General features: G+C 39.4%; 1 protein-coding gene and 1 non-coding gene across 2 annotated transcripts; one reads left to right on the forward strand and one right to left on the reverse strand.

Annotated features, from left to right (window-relative positions):
- Positions 1-7,272: 7,272 nt before the first annotated feature.
- Positions 7,273-7,378, reverse strand: LOC140858347 (small nucleolar RNA R71). The gene has a single exon (XR_012141911.1). It is a non-coding gene; the product is annotated as a small nucleolar RNA R71 (small nucleolar RNA).
- An 858-nt stretch (positions 7,379-8,236) lies between these two features.
- Positions 8,237-9,146, forward strand: LOC140858000 (uncharacterized). The gene is given in 3 exon segments (XM_073257405.1): positions 8,237-8,821; positions 8,823-9,019; positions 9,137-9,146. Coding segments are annotated over 3 exon segments (792 nt in total).
- The last annotated feature ends 9,520 nt before the right edge of the window (positions 9,147-18,666 follow it).

The raw sequence follows: 18,666 nt of genomic DNA on the forward strand, positions 1-18,666 counted from the left end.
TGAAGAGATCTCTTCTAGTATCTTATACACATAAAAGAAACTATAAAATCTCCTTTTATAGGCATGTAAGGAGATGGGGTGAAGAGTCTCAATGATCCTGGACTCTTAGAGGATTCTGCCTCCCTTCACAATTCTATGTCCAAAAATATGCCAAAAAAATATGAGATGTCTCTTTCTATATTTTTTCTAGTAAATCAATTCTCCAACTAATCTCCAACAAAACATCTCCTCAAAATTTTGCACATATAAGGAGAAAAAAATTTATTGGCATGGAGAGGTTGATCTGGATGAGAACAGATTCTTCTAATAAGAAATATTTTGAAATCTAATTTTAGAATATTTCTTTTATCAAAACTAAATCAAATTTGGGAATGAGATAGATAAGGAAAAGAACTCTTCGGTGTGAAAAAATTTCATACAAAATAATTTTGTGTGTGAAGATATATAATGTGCAATCTGAGTTGGCACAGGGAGAAGAGTCCTATTCCAATAAGGACTCTAAGTTTTCTTATTTGAATCCAAACTAAATCATATTTGGTTTAGCCCAAATAAAATTTATAAAACTCAATCTAATTAGGCTCATAAATTTTTAATCAAATTTTAATTAAATTAAAAATTGATTGAATCAAAGTCTTGATCAAATCAGAGATAATTCTTCTTAGTGATTAGATCATCTCATAACCGAATCGGGTCAAACCTAATTGAATCCAATTTAATTAGATTTTATTTAATCCTCTTTGCTCAATCAAATTAATCTAATAAATAATTTAATTGCTAATTAATTCTCTATTAATTCATTAATACTTGATGAATTAATTTATTATAATTTTTGTATAAGATTAACCATCAATCAAATTGATGATTAAGCCCTTGAACGATTCTCAATCGTTGATCAGCCACATGATCAGTTAGAAACTTCTTTTGAGTGTGACCCTATAGGTTTGAACCTAAGTTGGTAGCATAGAAATAACTTTCTAAACCAATCAATGTAACCATCTAGCAATGATGACCCAACGTCCAGATAGGTCGAATAATGGCGAAGCAATATTCAAGAACCTATTGACGTATGGTTACCATATAATTCATTTCTTTGATCCTAATGCTCGAGGATGACCTAAGATTAAACTATCAATCCTAGATAAGTCATCTATATTATATTTCAATCTTTTTCAAATCTATCATATGGATTATCCGAGCTCAGATTTTGCTAAATTGAAATACACTGATGCATATCTCCTACTAATTCAGAAGGGTCAATCCCATCTTGACTCACGCACTGACTTGACGTATATGACTGCACCCAAAAATCTTTCATCACTGAATTAGAAGCTCAGTTAGTCCGGCATCAAAGTATAGTGAGTTGCTTGTAAGTCATCATGGTGATTTCAGATCGGAGGGACATTTATATCCATACCCTTCACGAGCTACCCTTGATAGCAGAGTGCTCTGCAGTTGGTCACATTCAATGATGATGTACTCTTACATCTCACCTACATGCCATACCAGTATCTTCATACCATTTGATTATGAGGACAAACAATGCATATGGCACACAATGACCTACACTTGATATCACTATCATCCTTGTAATAGCATATCGTTTGGTCATGAATCAATTAAGGACTATGCAATAAATTCTCTTTTATCGATCAAAGTAGTCCTAAGGACTTTATCACAATATAAGAGTTCGTTAGAAGATGTATCATTGTGATAAAAAATATCAAATAACTTTTATTATTTATCAATTCATATACATTTATAATTAGCATAATCGTCAAACGATTAGCTTTAGAACATAATTTCTAACAATCGTAGAAGATGCGTCTGAGGAAGAAAAGGTCACATATAAGATGTGGAAGGATGACAGTATAACTATCAAATGCATCATGCTTGTCTTGATAAATAATAAGCTTCAGAGGCAGCATGAGGATATGGATATTTTTTCTATTCTCCTTAATCTTAAAGAGTTATATAGGAAACAAAGTTAAACTGCTAGATATGACATATCTAAGTAGTTGTTCCATGCCTGGGTGACTGAAGGCATCTCTGTGCAAACTCATATCCTCAAGATGATTGATTTGATCACTCATCTGGGATAGTTGGATTTTACTATGGATGGTGAACTTAGTCAGGATTTGATCCTACAGTCTCTCTCTAATTTTTTTCTCAGTTTGTCATCAACTACCATATGAACAAACTGAATACCAGCCTGTCTGAACTATTGAATATGCTAAAAACAGTAGAGAGCTATTTCAAAGGTGAAAATGCTCCAGTTCTTCTTGTTGATAAGATCAATAAGAAGAAAGACAAGAAGGGTTCCAAGAAAAAGTTAAACCTAAGGCTGGCATCTCCAAGAAGAAGGTGAAGAAGGTCTCCGCCAAAGGTACTTGCTATCACTGTGGCAAAGAGGAGAATTGGAAGAGAAATTGCAAGGAATACCTTGCAACTGTGAAATAAGCAAATATTGCTAAAGATTTATATATGATACAAATAAACTTATCATTAAGTACTTTAATTTTAGATTCTTGGGTATTGGATACTGCTTGTGGCTCACACTTTTACAAATCATTGCAGGGTCTGCAGGAAATAAAGAGTATGAATAAAGGTGACTCGAGCTATTCGATGCTGGTGGAGAGTCCATTTAGGCCAAAGTTGTGGGAATCAAGATTTTGAAGTTGTCTTCAGATAAAATTTTAGAACTGAAGATCTGTTATTATATTCTTAAAATTATTAAAAATATTATTTTTGTACCTTTGTTATTAGAACAAAGCTTTGAAATAAAAGCTAAGAACAATGGTTGTTCTATCTATTTTTCTAATGAATTTTATGAAAATATTTTTATTGATAATGATCTTTTATTCCTATCGCTTAATGATAATATACTTTATGTTGATAATATGAAGAAAAGAAAAAGAATAGATGTGAATGTCACATACCTCTGTTACTGCCGACTTGGTCATATAAATGAGTCAAAAATTAACAAGTTATACAAAGATAAATTTTTTGATCCTTATGATTTTGAATCATATAGAACTTGTGAATCTTATCTCATAGGTAAAATGATCAAGACTCTATTTACTGAATATGGAGAAAGAGTGAGTGACATTTTGGACCTTGTACATACTGATGTTTGTGGACCAATGTTGACTCAAACTAGAGGTGGATACTCATACTTCATCATATTTACTGATGATATGTCTAGGTTTGGATATGTGTATTTAATAAAATGCAAATTCAAAGTCTTTGACAAATTTAAAAAGTATCAAAGAATAGTTGAGAAACAAACTGGTAAAAGTGTTAAAGCTCTTCGATCTGATTGAGGAGAAGAATACTTGACTAGTAAGTTCCTTGATCATTTAAAACAAAATGGTATACTCTCTCATTGAACACCTCCTTACACTCCATAATTAAATGATATTGCAGAAAAGAGGAATTGAACCTTATTAGATATGGTGCAGTTCATGATGTGTTTCACGGATCTTTCGATATCTTTTTGGGGATATGCTTGCAAGGCCGTAGCATATATTTTGAACAAAGTGCCATCCAAATCTGTCTCTAACACTCCATATGAGATATGGAAAGGAAAAAGATCCAATCTTAAACATCTTAAGATTTGGGGTTGCCCTACTTATGTGAAAAATGTTGATGGACATAAGCTTAGTGCTAGATCAGAAAAATATAAGTTTGTGAGTTATCTTAAAGAGAGTATAGGACACTACTTCTACCACCCTACTCAACAAAAGGTATTTGTTGGTAGGCATATCATTTTTTTAGAGAAAGAGTTCATCCAAGAAGGGGCAGTGGGAAGTCTGTTGAACTTGAGAAAGTTCAAAACCTACAACCTATCCAGGATTCACAACTTGATTCTTAGCCAGATGTGCCCATTGTCGAGGCACAACCACTACATACACCTTTTCTTTGAAGGTCAAGTAGAGTGCGTAATATACCACTCAGGTATGGATTTGTCATTGAGAATGACAACATATCCCACATCATTGAGAATGATGACCCCACGATCTATTCGAAAGCTATCATGAGTAGTGACTCTGATAAATGGCTCAATGCCATGAAATTCAAAATGGACTCCATGTATACCAACCAAGTTTGGACTTTAATTGATGTGCCTGAGGGTGTGACCCCAATATGCTGCAAATGGATCTTCAAGAAGAAAATTGGAGTAGATGGCAGGTAGAGACCTATAAGGCCAGACTGGTGGCAAAAGGTTTCAGACAAAAATAAGGTGTTGATTATGAAGAAACTTTTTCGCCTATAGCCATGCTTAAGTTTATTCAGATTATGCTTGCTATTGCTGCATTCCATGACTATGAGATATGACAGATAGATGTCAAGACTGCCTTCTATTGAAAAATATGTCCTAAAATCAATCGTTTGATAATTGTGCTAATTATAAATATATATAAATTAATAAATAATAAAAGTTATTTGATCTTTTTCATCACAAAGTTACATCTTCTAATGAACTCCTATGTTGTGATATGATAAATACTTAATTTAAGTGTTTTAAAGCAGAAAATTATATTTAATTTATCTTATTTATTAAGAATTTGATGTTTTTTTTAATGTTTTACAGAAAAGGTGATCGTCGATATAAAGAGTCTGATTCATAAATCAAAAAGACTCAAGTTTGAAGAAAATTAGACTTAAAATAAAATAAAAAAAAATACATCCGGTATTATAGAAAATGAAGATACTATGCAAGGAATCCAAAAAGGATATAGATGTTATTATGAAGAAACAAAAATTTCTTTTTGAAAGTGGAATAAAAAAGGTAGCGTGAAGTTCATTCATGCTGTTCCTAGGCGAGCAGCACAGTGTGCGCGAGCGCGTGAGCATGTGGGTCCGTGCGTGAACGCGTGGACGCGGGGCGGACGCCGATGCGGGGCGGACGTGGGACGGACGGGGCAAGCACGGATCGCGGCAGCGCAGGAGACGCGTGAACACGCAGACGCAGGTGCGGCATTCGGACGCATGGTCTTTAGTATTTTTTTAGTCCCATATCGGAAAATCATGTAAAACTCCTTCTTCCTAACACCTATAAAAAGGCTCTTGTACTTCTATTTGAGGAGATCCCAGAAACTCTTCTAGAGCCTTGCGTAGAGGAAAAAAAGGGACTACTTCATGAGCAGCTAGGCTAGCAGTCTCGGGAGTGGAGAAGAAACTTTATAACGACACAGAGCGGGTTTATTGTTCTAAACTTTCTTGTATTTCTTTATATGCAATGAAGATTATGTTTTTTTTTAAATTATCATGAGTTCTTTATTTGCTCTCTTTCATATGCTTTTATTTATGCTTTCCTGTTAGATTAATATTAGGAACCATTTTTACTTTTCGGAGACACGCCGTGATCTACGGATACGGGGCGTGCCGAGGAAAGAAGAGTTGTTTACCTAGTACTTTCCAGAGACGCACCATGATCTACGGGTACAGGACGTGCTGAGGAAAGATAGATATTTTTTTTAAGATTAATTGCATCAATTTAATTAAAAAAAGAGATACAACTCTGCTAGTGCAAAGTAATTCTAAACTCCCGAGCTCTTTATTTTCTAATTACCTCAATTTTAAGATAATTTATTTTCTAAATCAAAAACAACGCTTCTTTCTTTTATCTTGCAATCTCAACTTAGCCCAAGGTCTCTGAGGATACGATCTTGACTCATCCTACCTACGTAGTGAGTAGAGTTATTTTTGGTGCTATCAATGACTACGCATCAAATTTTGGCACCGTTGCCGGGGATCTTGGCACGATTGAATTAAAAAAATTGAAAAAAATTTTTTTTTTTAAAAAAAATGCTTTTCAGTTTTTATTTCTCACTTTAAATTTTTTTTTCAGTGCTTTCTAGCTAGATAATCTTATTTGTATAATTACATAATTACCTTGCATAACTAATTTACTACTTTTTAATCTTAAGAATTTTTCTACTTAGAATAATTTGCTACTTTTTATAGCCTAGTGATTTATTACTTTTTAGACTTAATCACTTAAACTTATTTTCTTGCAAAAAAATAATAAAAAATAAAAAAATATATAGATAAAAAGATAAAACTATAAATCTTTTTTTTTTTAAAAAAAATTACTGACATTTTATAACACTTAACTAAAATAGCATAACCCCAAATATAAAAATTTTTAACTTGATTGGACACCTTGTTTTTTTTTGCATCTCATCTCCATAATTAATCTTAAGGGCAATAACCCATTAACCAGATAAGGTGGGGATTTGATCACCCTTCCTTGGCCCAAAAATCATATCCTTCATTTTGCATTAAACCAAGCCTTAATTTTAAAATCAACTAGACGTCAGCCCTAAAAATTTCGAGCTCAATAGGACAAAAGCTCTAGAGTTGAACCGAGTGCGGATTGGTTAATTGCTTGGTGTCTAAGGCAAGTGGTTAAAGAAAGTAGTTTTTAATTAGTTCCGTTGACTTACCTGGCCAACTCAGTTGGTGTCTAAGGAAAGCAACGAGCAGGGAACCTCTCACATCTTACGCTTATCTGGCCGAGTCAATTAGTCAGTCTTGAGCTTGGAGTGCTCAAAGGCGGTCTTGAAAGTTAGGAGCTGTCTAGATCTAAGTTAACCTTAGGATAGAGAGTCTATGCTTGTTTAAGTTGATTGCAATTAACATCTAAACATTAACTAATTTCTTCCTTTTCATAGATTTAAGATTCTTAGGTTCTTCTCTTTAGATTTTCTTCATTCTTTTCTCACTTTATTATAAAAAATATATATTATAAAAAAAAAAATTTTGTGTTTGCTCTAAAGTATAATTGTAAGGTGTATGCTTGGCCGTAGATCGTTACGACTAGAAATCCAACCTTTTGATCCAGAAATAGAAAGAACCTTTAGAGCCAACAGACATAAAAATATGGACCGAAATCAGGAGAATGATCCACCCAGGCAATTGAAGGAGTACTTTACTCCTTCCACATATACCTACTCTCCTTGTATTCAAGTGCCCCCTGTGGAGGCCACCCAATATGAAATTAAGTCCAGTATAATCCAAATGTTACCTTCATTTTATGGACTTAGTAATGAGGACCCTTATAAACATCTTGAAGAATTTCTTGAGATATGCTCAATTGTCAAAATTCACAACTTCTCCGATGATGCTCTTAGGTTAAAATTATTCCCTTTCTCACTTAAGGACAAAGCCAAATACTGGCTACATACTTTGGATTCCATGACTATATCAACCTGGGACCAGCTGCAAGGAGAGTTTCTCAAGAAATATTTTTCCATAGGAAAAATTAATCAAATAAGGAAAGCCATAACTAGTTTTTCCCAATTAGATGGAGAAATATTTCATGAAACATGAGAGAGATTAAAGGACCTTATTAGAAAATATCCCCATCATGTTGTACCCAACTGGCAATTAATCCAATGTTTTTATGATGGGCTATCTGAAAGACATCGACAAATGGTCGATGCATCATGCGGTGGGACATTCATACTGAAAAATGAGAATGAGGCATGGCAACTGTTTGAAATTTTAAGTAAAAATTTATTACATCATATGTCTGCCTCTATTAGAGATAAACCCATGTTAAACCCAAAGAGAGGTGGAATATATGAAGTAGGAAATGCCATAGATATCCATCATAAGGTAAATGAATTGTCTCAAAAGTTAGATCGATTATTAAGTATAGGACATTCACCTTCTCCATCCCGTCAGATACAAGATATATGTACATTGTGTTCGAGCCCCACTCATTGTGTGAATGATTGTCCGGTTGCACCACAGTTTCCTGAATATGTACAAGAACAAGTCCATCAAGCCCAAACTACTCATAGATCAGAGAACAACCCCTATTCTAGTACGTACAATCCGGGATGGAGAAACCATCCGAATTTCTCATGGAAATCACAACCAGTGGTTCCTCCAGTGCAACAAAGATCAGGTTATCCGGATGCGACTTATAGGCATCCATTCCAGCTACAATACCAGAACCCTCCTCAACCCACTCCGAGTACTCATAGCTCGGGTTTCGAAGAAAAGGTACTGCAAGCACTTAAAGGACTAGAAATGAATACCCAACTCCTTCACTCTCATACGCAATCAATAGCAAAGCTAGAGACCCAGATAGGTCAGCTAGCAACAGCTTTCAGTAGGAGGGAAGAAGGCAAATTACCCAGTCAGCCTATTAATAACCCAAAAGGACAGTACATGGCTAAGCTCTATTGGTCCTGAAACTTTTTTCGAACATGCCAAATCGATTATGACCCTTAGAAGCGGAAAAATCTTAAATCAACCTGAAGTAATCCAACAACAAGAGCAACCAATTTCAGCTACAACAGAAAAGAAGAAACTTGAAGAGAAGAAAGAACCTATTAACCCAGCACCAGCACCTAAAGCTCCATTTCCCAGTGCTTTAGAATCCTCTCTGCCTCTTGATAAGAAGGGTATAAAAATGAATGAAATGTTGGAACTGTTTAAACAGGTTCAGATAAACTTACCTCTTCTCGATGCTATTAAGCAAGTTCCAACCTATGCTAAATTTCTAAAGGACCTGTGTACACAGAAACGAAAATCAAAGGCACAAATACCAAGAAAAGTCCATCTAACTGAGCAGGCTAGCTCAGTTTTCCAGCAAATTGCCCCACTCAAACTGAAAGATCCAGGTACCCTAATTATTTCTTGTATCATAGGGGACCTCACGATTAAGAAGGCATTATTAGACTTGGGTGCAAGTGTCAACCTTCTCCCGAGCTCTGTATATGACCTATTTGGATTTGGAGAGTTAAAACCCACGACAGTGACCTTACAACTAGCAGACCGATCCATTAATGTACCCCATGGAATGCTAGAAGCTGGAAGACGTATTGGTGAAAATAGATGAATTTTACTTTCCTGCTGACTTTCTTGTGCTGGATATGGAATCTGGCAGCAACCCCAATCAAATACCAATCATCCTAGGTAGACCCTTCTTAGCAACCGCTAATGCTTGTATAAATTGTAGAACCGAAGTTATGGATGTATCTTTCGAAAATAAGAAGCTAAGGTTGAATATTTTCAATGCATCTTTGGGATCACCTGTGTACGACCATAATGAGATCAACTTGCTAGAAGAAGTTTAGAAGATAAAGCTCCTGCCTTGCTCAACTCAGATCCTTTACAGGCATGTCTAACACATGTTGGAATGGATAATTTTGATATTGATGGATACACTGAAGAAATACATGCTTTGCTAGAACCTTCCAATTTTAGCACCAATCCCCCTTGGACTGTAAAGTACGAGCAATTACCAATTCAATCAAGCCCTCTGGTACCATCCTTAGAAGCACCACCTACTCTAGAGCTAAAGCCTCTTCCTGCCATGCTGAAATATTCATTTCTTGGATCCAATGACACCCTTCCAGTGATCATTGCATCTGACCTAACCAATGACCAGGAAGACAAACTTGTCGGGGTACTCAAAAAGCATAAAGAGGCTATAGGGTGGTCAATTGCCGATTTGAAGGGTATAGATCCTTCTATTTGCATGCATCATATTCACTGCGAGGTTGAGGCAAAACCACATAGGGACATGCAACGAAGATTGAATCCGAATATGCGGGAAGTCATGAAAAAGGAAGTAGTGAAATGGCTAAATGCTGGAATTATCTACCCAATTTCGGATAGCCAATGGGTTAGTCCAACCCAGGTAGTACCTAAGAAGTCAGGTATTACCGTAGTAGAGAATGATGAGGGTGAGTTAATTCCTACTCGTGCAACAATTGGTTGGCAAGTATGTGTGGACTACCAAAAGCTGAATGCCGTTACTAGGAAAGATCATTTTCCTTTGCCTTTTATTGACCAAATTTTAGAACGGCTAGCAGGACAAAGTTTCTTCTATTTTCTAGATGGATATTCGGGATATAATCAGATCCCGATATTTTCTGCTGATCAAGAAAAGACTACCTTCACATGCCCTTATGGAACATTTGCATTTAGACGTATGCCATTCGATCTCTGCAATGCACCAGTCACTTTTCAACAGTGCATTTTGTCCATCTTTTCTGATATGGTAAATAAATTTTTAGAAGTCTTCATGGATGATTTTTTAGTATTTGGCTCTACCTTTGATGATTGTCTTCAGAACCTAGCCAAGGTTCTTCAACGATGTATAGAGACAAATTTGGTTTTAAGTTGGGAGAAGAGCCATTTTATGGTTCGTGAAGGAATCGTGCTTGGACATATTGTATCCAAGCAAGGGATTGAAGTAGATAAAGCAAAGGTTGAAGTAATCTTGAAATTGCCTCCCCCAACCTCGGTTAAACAGGTGCGATCCTTTCTAGGCCATGCAGGTTTCTATAGGTGCTTCATTAAGGATTTTAGCAAGATATCAGGACCCTTGTGCAACTTGCTTGCCAAAGAAAATTCTTTTGATTTTAATGAAGAGTGCCTAACTACTTATAATAAACTCAAAACTGCTTTAACCACTGCACCAATCATAAAAACTCCGGATTGGACCCTACCATTTGAAATCATGTGTGATGCTTCTGATTATGCTATAGGGGCAGTCCTTGGGCAAAGATTTAATCGAGAACCGCATGTAATTTATTATGCAAGTAAAACTCTTTCAGATGCTCAATTGAATTACACCACGACTGAAAAGGAGTTACTCACTGTTGTGTTTGCCCTAGATAAATTTAGATCATACCTTTTGGGCTCCAAGGTCCTAGTATACTCCGATCATGCAGCACTGAAACATCTGCTATCCAAAAAAGATACAAAACCTAGGCTGATTAGATGGATCCTTCTATTACAAGAATTTGATTTAGAAATTTTAGACAAAAAGGGCTCCGAAAACTGGGTAGCAGATCATATTTCTAGGATCCTGGTAGAATACAATAAAGAAAGGATTAAAGATAGGTTTCCGGATGAACAACTCTTTTCAATCTCTTCCACTGATCTTCCCTGGTTCGCTCATATAGTCAATTACTTGGCAGTGGGACAAATCCCATCTCACTGGACCCAACAAGAGAAAAATAGATTTTTCTCCCAAGTAAAGTACTATTTCTGGGAAGAACCAGAATTGTTCAAATATTGCCCAGATCAAGTAATCCGACGTTGTGTCCCCGAGTGTGAAGTCCAAGGTATTCTTACTTTCTGCCACTCGTTAGCATGTGGGGGATATTTTAATGGAAGAAAAACTGCAGCAAAGGTGTTGCAGAGTGGATTTTATTGGCCGATACTATTCAAAGATGCACATGAATTTGGCCGTAATTGCTTGCGATGCCAGCAAATAGAAAATATTTCGAGAAAAGATATGATGCCCCTGTCCCCTATTCTTGTTGTAGAAATTTTTGATGTTTGGGGAATTGATTTCATGGGACCCTTTCCCTCCTCATTTGGATTCGAGTATATTTTGGTAGCAGTGGACTACGTATCAAAATGGGTAGAGGCTATGGCAACCCGAACCAATGATCACAAAGTTGTGATCAAGTTCATTCAGCATAACATCTTTAGTCGATTTGGATACCCAAGAGCCATAATTAGCGATGGGGGTACACACTTCACGAATAAGCACTTCGACATGCTAATGAAAAAGTACGAAATAACTCATAAAGTTGCCACACCTTATCACCCCCAGATAAGTGGTCAAGTTGAGGTCTCCAATAGAGAGATCAAGCATATTCTTGAAAAAATGGTAAGACCCGATAGAAAAGACAGGTCAGCACGCTTGGATGATGCATTATGGGCTTACCGTACTGCTTTTAAAACACCCATAGGAATGTCTCCTTATCGACTTGTATTCCGAAAAGCTTGTCATCTGCCAGTGGAATTGGAACATCGTGCATTTTGGGCCATACGACAATTTAACTTTGATATGAAAAATGCAGGTTCCAATAGGAGACTTCAACTAAATGAACTTGAAGAGCTACGCAATGAAACGTATGAGAGTGCCAGAATTTATAAGGCTCGAACTAAAGCATACCACAATAAATTTATTGCACGAAAAATATTCGAGCCCAATCAAAAAGTTTGGCTCTTCAATTCTAGGTTGCATCTGTTTCCTGGAAAACTTTGCTCACGTTGGGACGGACCTTTCATTGTAACTCAGGTATTTCCTCATGGAGCTATAGAACTCAAAAATCCTAAACAGGGAAACACTTTTAAAGTGAACGGTTAGCGATTGAAACCTTACATAGATGGAATTAGTGATGGAGAATTAATTGAATATGTTGATTTAGTGGATCCAAAACTGCCATAATACTCAATTCAGTCTAGCTGAAGACGTAAAACTTAGCGCTTATTGGGAGGCAACCCAATGATTTCATATTTTTTACTTTACCGCAGCTGCAGAAATTTAGAACAAGAGCCTATTAATCAATGAAGCTATCTTCAACTTTCGAAGCAAAATTATCCCAGGTGCACTCTCTCCTTTTATTTTCTTTGCTTTCCTACTCCATTGAGGACAACGTAGATTAAGTTGGGGGGGAGGAAAGTAATCAAATCCTCGAGTATGGTCAGAAATAATTAATTTTGTGTATCTAAATTTTATTTTGATTAAGAGTCAATTAGGCATCCTAAACAATGAATGATTAATGGTCAAGATAATTTTAGAGATACTGAGGAATAAATTATTAAGAAAACTCAATAAATGGTAGGGTTTAGACTAGACCAAATTTTAGGAGTGATTCTACAACCCTCTTCTTACTGATCTCAATAAAGAATCTGCTTCATGAGAAATTGGGTAGAAAGGTCGAGGTATGTAAAAAAAAAATATATATATTGGTTTCCTACTGAGTAACCGGGCCCTTTCGCCTAAGTAAGCGTTGTGGTTCGCGTAAAAAGGTAGGCAATATTAAAAAAAAAAAATATATATATATATATATATATATATATATATATATATATAATAAACCTCTTTCCCATTAAGTTAGAGGATTTAAAGAGTAAAGTGGGGAGTTGGTGAAAGAAAAGCTCTTGAAATTTTTTTAGTTAATACTCAGCCACTAATTGGGTCAAATTGATAATCCAAGGAAGTATCTCTTTAATGGTCTGACCAAGTATCACCTACCTTTTGGGATGTCTAACCTAACTTTTTATTCAAAATCAAGTCGGTACACAATGCTGATATATCTATTTTACTCGAGGACGAGCAAAATTCAAGTTGGGGGATGTGATAAATACTTAATTTAAGTATTTTAAAGTAAAAAATTATATTTAATTTATCTTATTTATTAAGAATTTGATATTTTTTTTTATATTTTATAGGAAAGGTGATCGCCGATATAAAGAGTCCGATTCATAGATCAAAAAGACTCAAGTTTGAAAAAAATTAGATTTAAAATAAAATTAAAATAAAAGAAAGATGCATCCGGTATTATAGAAAATGAAGATACTATGCAAGGAATCCAAAAAGGATATAGATGTCATTATGAAGAAACAAAAATTTCTTTTTGGAAGTGGAATAAAAAAGGTAGCGTGAAGTTCATTCATGCTGTTCCTGGGCGAGCAGCATAGCGCGTGTGAGCGCGTGAGCGCGTGGGTCCGCGCGTGAACGTGTGGACACGGGGCAAACACGGACGCAGGGCGGATGCGGGACGGACGTGGGCAAGCACGGATTGCGGCAGTGCAGGAGACGCGTGAACGCGCGGACGTGGGTGCGGCATTCGGACGTGTGGTCTTTAGTATTTTTTTTAGTCCCATATCGAAAAATCATGTAAAACTCCTTTTTCCTAACACCTATAAAAAGGCTCTTGTACTTCTATTTAAGGAGATCCCAGAAATTCTTCTAGAGCCTTGCGTAGAGGAAAAAAAGGGACTACTTCATGAGTAGCTAGGCTAGCAGTCTCGGGAGTGGAGAAGAAACTTTGTAACAACACAGAGCGGGTTTATTGTTCTAAACTTTCTTGTATTTATTTATATGCAATGAAGATTATGTTTTTTTTTAAATTATCATGAGTTCTTTATTTGCTCTCTTTCATATGCTTTTATTTATGCTTTCCTGTTAGATTAATATTAGGAATAATTTTTACTTTTCGGAGACGCACCGTGATCTATGGATACGGGGCATGCCGAGGAAAGAAGAGTTATTTACCTAGTACTTTTCAGAGATGCACCATGATCTACGGATACGGGGTGTGCCGAGGAAAGATAGGTATTTTTTCTAAGATTAATCATATCAATTTAATTAAAAAAAGAGATACAACTCTGCTAGTGCAAAGTAATTCAAAACTCTCGAGCTCTTTATTTTTTAATTACCTCAATTTTAAGATAATTTATTTTTTAAATCAAAAGCAACGCTTCTTTCTTTTATCTTGCAATCTCAACTTAGCCCAAGGTCCCTGAGGATACGATCTCGACTCATCCTACTTACGTAGTGAGTAGAGTTATTTTTGGTGCTATCAACGACTATGCATCATGATGAAGTCCTTAGGACTACTTTGATCGATAAAAGAGAATTTATTGTATAGTTCTTAAATTAATTTGTGATCAAACAATATGCTATTACTAGGATGATAGTGATATCAAGTGTAGGTCATTGTGTGCCATATGCGTTGGTTGTCCTTGTAACCAAATGGTGTGAAGACATTGGTATGGCATACAGGTGAGATATAGGAGTACATCATCACTGAACGTGACCAACTGTGGAGTACTCTGCTGTCAAGGATAGCTCACGAAGAGTATGGGTAAAAGTATCTCTTCGACCTGAGATCATCGTGGTGACTTGCAAGCAACTTACTGTACTTTGATCCCGGACTAACTGAGTTTCAATTCAGTGACGAAAGATTTTTGGGTGCAGTCAATATTGGGCCTTATGTGGTGCTCCCAAGACTCAGGGGATCAAGACTAAGATCAAGGTCCAAAGTCCATGAGGTGGTCATAGGGCTTCTAGGGCTAGTTTGGGCCCTAGGACGAAAGGCTGTCAGCCTTTCGGATCTTAAGGTCCAAGGATTTTGGATCTTGAGGAACTAACTTATATTTGGACTAAGATTGAGTCTAAGATTATGAGATTGGATCAAGTCATAGATGTACATGGGCTTGGGTGAGCGCAATCTTGTATTAAGTTAGCCAGGAGAGTTTTTGGGTTGGATCACATTGACCTTGTATATAAACATATACTATATTTTGACTCGAGGAATCGAACGAATACAAAATTATTTTCTTCCTAATCTTTCTCTCTCTTTCTTTCTCTCTTTCTCTAGTCTTCTTCATGTCCTAGCAGCAAGAAACCCTAGGATTTCTTGGCCGCCAACCCAAAAAGGAAAGAAAGGAGGTGCTAGAAACCAGCACCCTCCTTGTGCACGCCCCTGTTTGTGTGCCCTCCTCGTGGTCGCCCAAGAGGAGTTCCACACCTCACCTTTTGCTTTTTGGAAGCTTCATCAAGAGTACTTCTAGGTCTCAAAAGGTGGGTTTCAGATCTGGTGGAGAAGGGGTTCAAATCATAGAGAGAAATCCTGCCGATAGGATTTACAAGGCTGCTGAAATCCTAAAGGCTATTTTTGTTTTGCTTGATTGCTGGCCTTCAAGGACCTTCAAGACCAGATCCTTACTATTTTCTAACGTCCACAACCTGAAAAAATTACTTCAATAATTGGTATCAGAGCATGGATTGTGTGGAGAAAGAAAGAGACTCCAGAAGTTGAAGATCTTCAAAGGTTGAAATTTCAGCAAGGATCCTGTCAACGTATTTCTCAAATCCCTTAGAGTTTTGTTGTGTTTTTGGTTTGGATCTAGCCATGGGAAGCAATATGAAGGTTGATTTTGAAAAGTTTGATAGAAAAAAAAAATTTCATGTGGAAAGTTTGGGTAGAAGATCTTTTGGTTCAAGCAGATCTGGATCAGGCATTGGAGGAGAAGCCTGAAGGGATGATGGATCATCAGTGGATGTCTCTGGAGAAGAAGGCTTGTTCTGTGATTAGAGGATGTTTGGTGGATGTGGCACTCTATTCAGTGTTAGAGAAAAAGATGCCAAAAAGTTTGTGGTCAAAGTTGCACACCATGTATATGAAAAAAAATGTGCAACAAGCTGATGTTGAAGAAGAGACTATACAGCCTTCGGATGCAGGAAGGTAGAGATGTCTTGGGTCATATCCAAAAATTTGACCAAGTGTGCAATGAGTTGCTAAACATCGAGATGAAGATAGAGGAGGAAGATAAATCATTGCTACTACTATGCTCGCTGCCCCCTTCCTATGATCCGTTGGTGATGAGGCTGCTCTACGACAAGGAGACCCTGGAGTATGAAGACATGGTCTCGGTGCTGCAGTCCAATAAACAACGGGAGAAGTTGACCAAGGAAGGTGCTCCCCAGGAGGGCTTGGCTATGGGGGAGAGATCAGGAAGAGGAAGGAAAAGAGGCAAGTCAAGGGGATGGTCAAAGTCTCAAAAGAACAGGAGTAGGAAGGAAGCCAAGTGCTACAAGTGCAACGAGATCAGGCACTTCAAACAAAATTGCCCATAGTAGAAGAACAAAAAGAGAGATAACGGACAATCTGATGCACTGAGTATGATGGCTGATAGTGAGATAGAGGATGACATCTTGGTAGTATCAGATGGTCATAGGTAAAACACAGATGTATGGACCTTGGATTCTACCTGTTCGCATCACTACACCCCAAACAAATCTTGGTTCGCCACATACACCAAGATAGATGAAGGGAGCATGACACTTGGAGATGATCACCTGTGTCGAGTTGCTAGTATTGGGAGCATTCGGGTAAGGATATTTGATGGGATGGTGCGGACACTCACTAATGTGAAGCACATCCCTAATTTGAAGAAGAATCTTGTATCACTTGGTTACTTGGAGCGGAATGGCTACAGCTTCAGTAGTCATACCAGGAGTGGGGTATTGAACATCTTAAATGGAGCCATAGTAGGTGTTGGGTATAAAATACCCACAGCCGAAACCCTCGGCGGAATCGGCAGAACAGCCCCGCCCGGACTCCTACGGGGGCCGGGCTACACCGCCGACAGCAGAACAGCCCCGCCCGGACTCCTACGGGAGCCGGGCTCCACTGCCGACAGCAGAACAGCTCCGCCCGAACTCCTACGAGAGCCGGGCTCTGCCTCCGGCAGCAACACAGCTCCACCCAGACTCCTACGGGAGCCGAGCTCCGCCTCCGGCAGCAGCACAGCCCCACCCGGACTCCTACGGGAGTCGGGCTCCACCTCCGGCAGCAGCACAGCTCCGCCCGGACTCCTACAGGAGCCGGGCTCTGCCTCCGACAGCAGCACAGCTCCGCCTCCGGCAGCAGCACAGCTCCGCCCGGACTCCTACGGGAGCCGGGCTCCATCCTCAACATCAGCTGCTGGTAAGCTCCATCCGGACTCCTACAGGAGCCGGACTTCATCTTTAACTTTGATTGCAGGAAGACTCCGCTCGGACTCCTACGGGAGCCGGGCTCCACCGCCGACAGCAGAACAGCTCCGCCCGGACTCCTACGGGAGCCGGGCTCCACCGCCGACAGCAGAACAGCTCCGCCCGGACTCCTACGGGAGCCGGGCTCCACCTCTGGCAGTAGCACAGCTCCGCCCGGACTCCTACGGGAGCCGGGCTCCGTCCTCAACATCAGCTGCTGGTAAGCTCCATCCGGACTCCTACGGGAGCCGGACTTCATCTTTAACTTTGATTGCAGGAAGACTCCGCTCGGACTCCTACGGGAGCCGGGCTCCACCGCCGACAGCAGAACAGCTCCGCCCGGACTCCTACGGGAGCCGGGCTCCACCGCCGACAGCAGAACAGCTCTGCCCGGACTCCTACGGGAGCTGGGCTCTGCCTCCGGCAGCAGAACAGCTCCGCCCGGACTCCTACGGGAGTCGGGCTCCGCCTCCGGCAGCAGCACAGCTCCGCCCGGACTCCTACAGGAGCCGGGCTCCATCCTCAACATCAGCTACTGGTAAGCTCCATCCGGACTCCTACGGGAGCCGGACTTCATCTTTAACTTTGATTGCAGAATGCTTCACCCGGACTCCTACGGGAGCCAGGTCCTGCTTCCAGTATCCGCTGCAGGTAAACTCCATCCGGACTCCTACGGGAGCCGGACTCCACCCACAACCCCAACCGAAAGGAGGACCCTTCCCAGACTTCTACAGAGGTCGGACTCCGACCGCCATCGAGCTTCAATCAACAGACCCGCGCCCCCTGGCAGGCCACCAAAATGGCCACAACCCTACTCCACTTCCTGTGGCGGACTCTGCGCAGTTCCATCATTCCATGACAGGCCGCAGTAACCATCGCCACCCTGCTCCACTCCCTGTGGCAGATTCCGCACAGCTCCACTACCCCCTGGCAGGCCACAGTAACAGCCACGAACCTGCTCCACCTCCTGCGACGGATTCCATGCGATTCTCCCATCCGCTGTCGAGTCACGACAACGGACGCTGCTCCACCCCTCGTAACAGATTCCACGTGGCGAGCCATGGTGATGGCCATGCGTCTGCTCCACTATCCTTTGCAATCAATTCCCCTGACCATGGGCGGCCCACTACCAGACGGTTATAGGTGTCGCCATCAATCCGTTGCCCCCTCCGCCTATAAAAGGGGGGGACTCAAATACGTTATTCTCTAAGCTCATTTCTTTATCTCAAAACTCTGCTAAATTCTCTGTTCGAGCACTCTATTCTTGTTGAGGCAGAGAACTGACTTGAGCGTCGGAGGGTCTTGCTGGAGCAACCCCACCTCCGGTTTAGACTTCCCTTGCAGGTCCCAGC

The sequence above is a fragment of the Elaeis guineensis genome, chromosome 5, assembly GCF_000442705.2.
Source record: "Elaeis guineensis isolate ETL-2024a chromosome 5, EG11, whole genome shotgun sequence".
Taxonomy (NCBI): domain Eukaryota; kingdom Viridiplantae; phylum Streptophyta; class Magnoliopsida; order Arecales; family Arecaceae; genus Elaeis; species Elaeis guineensis.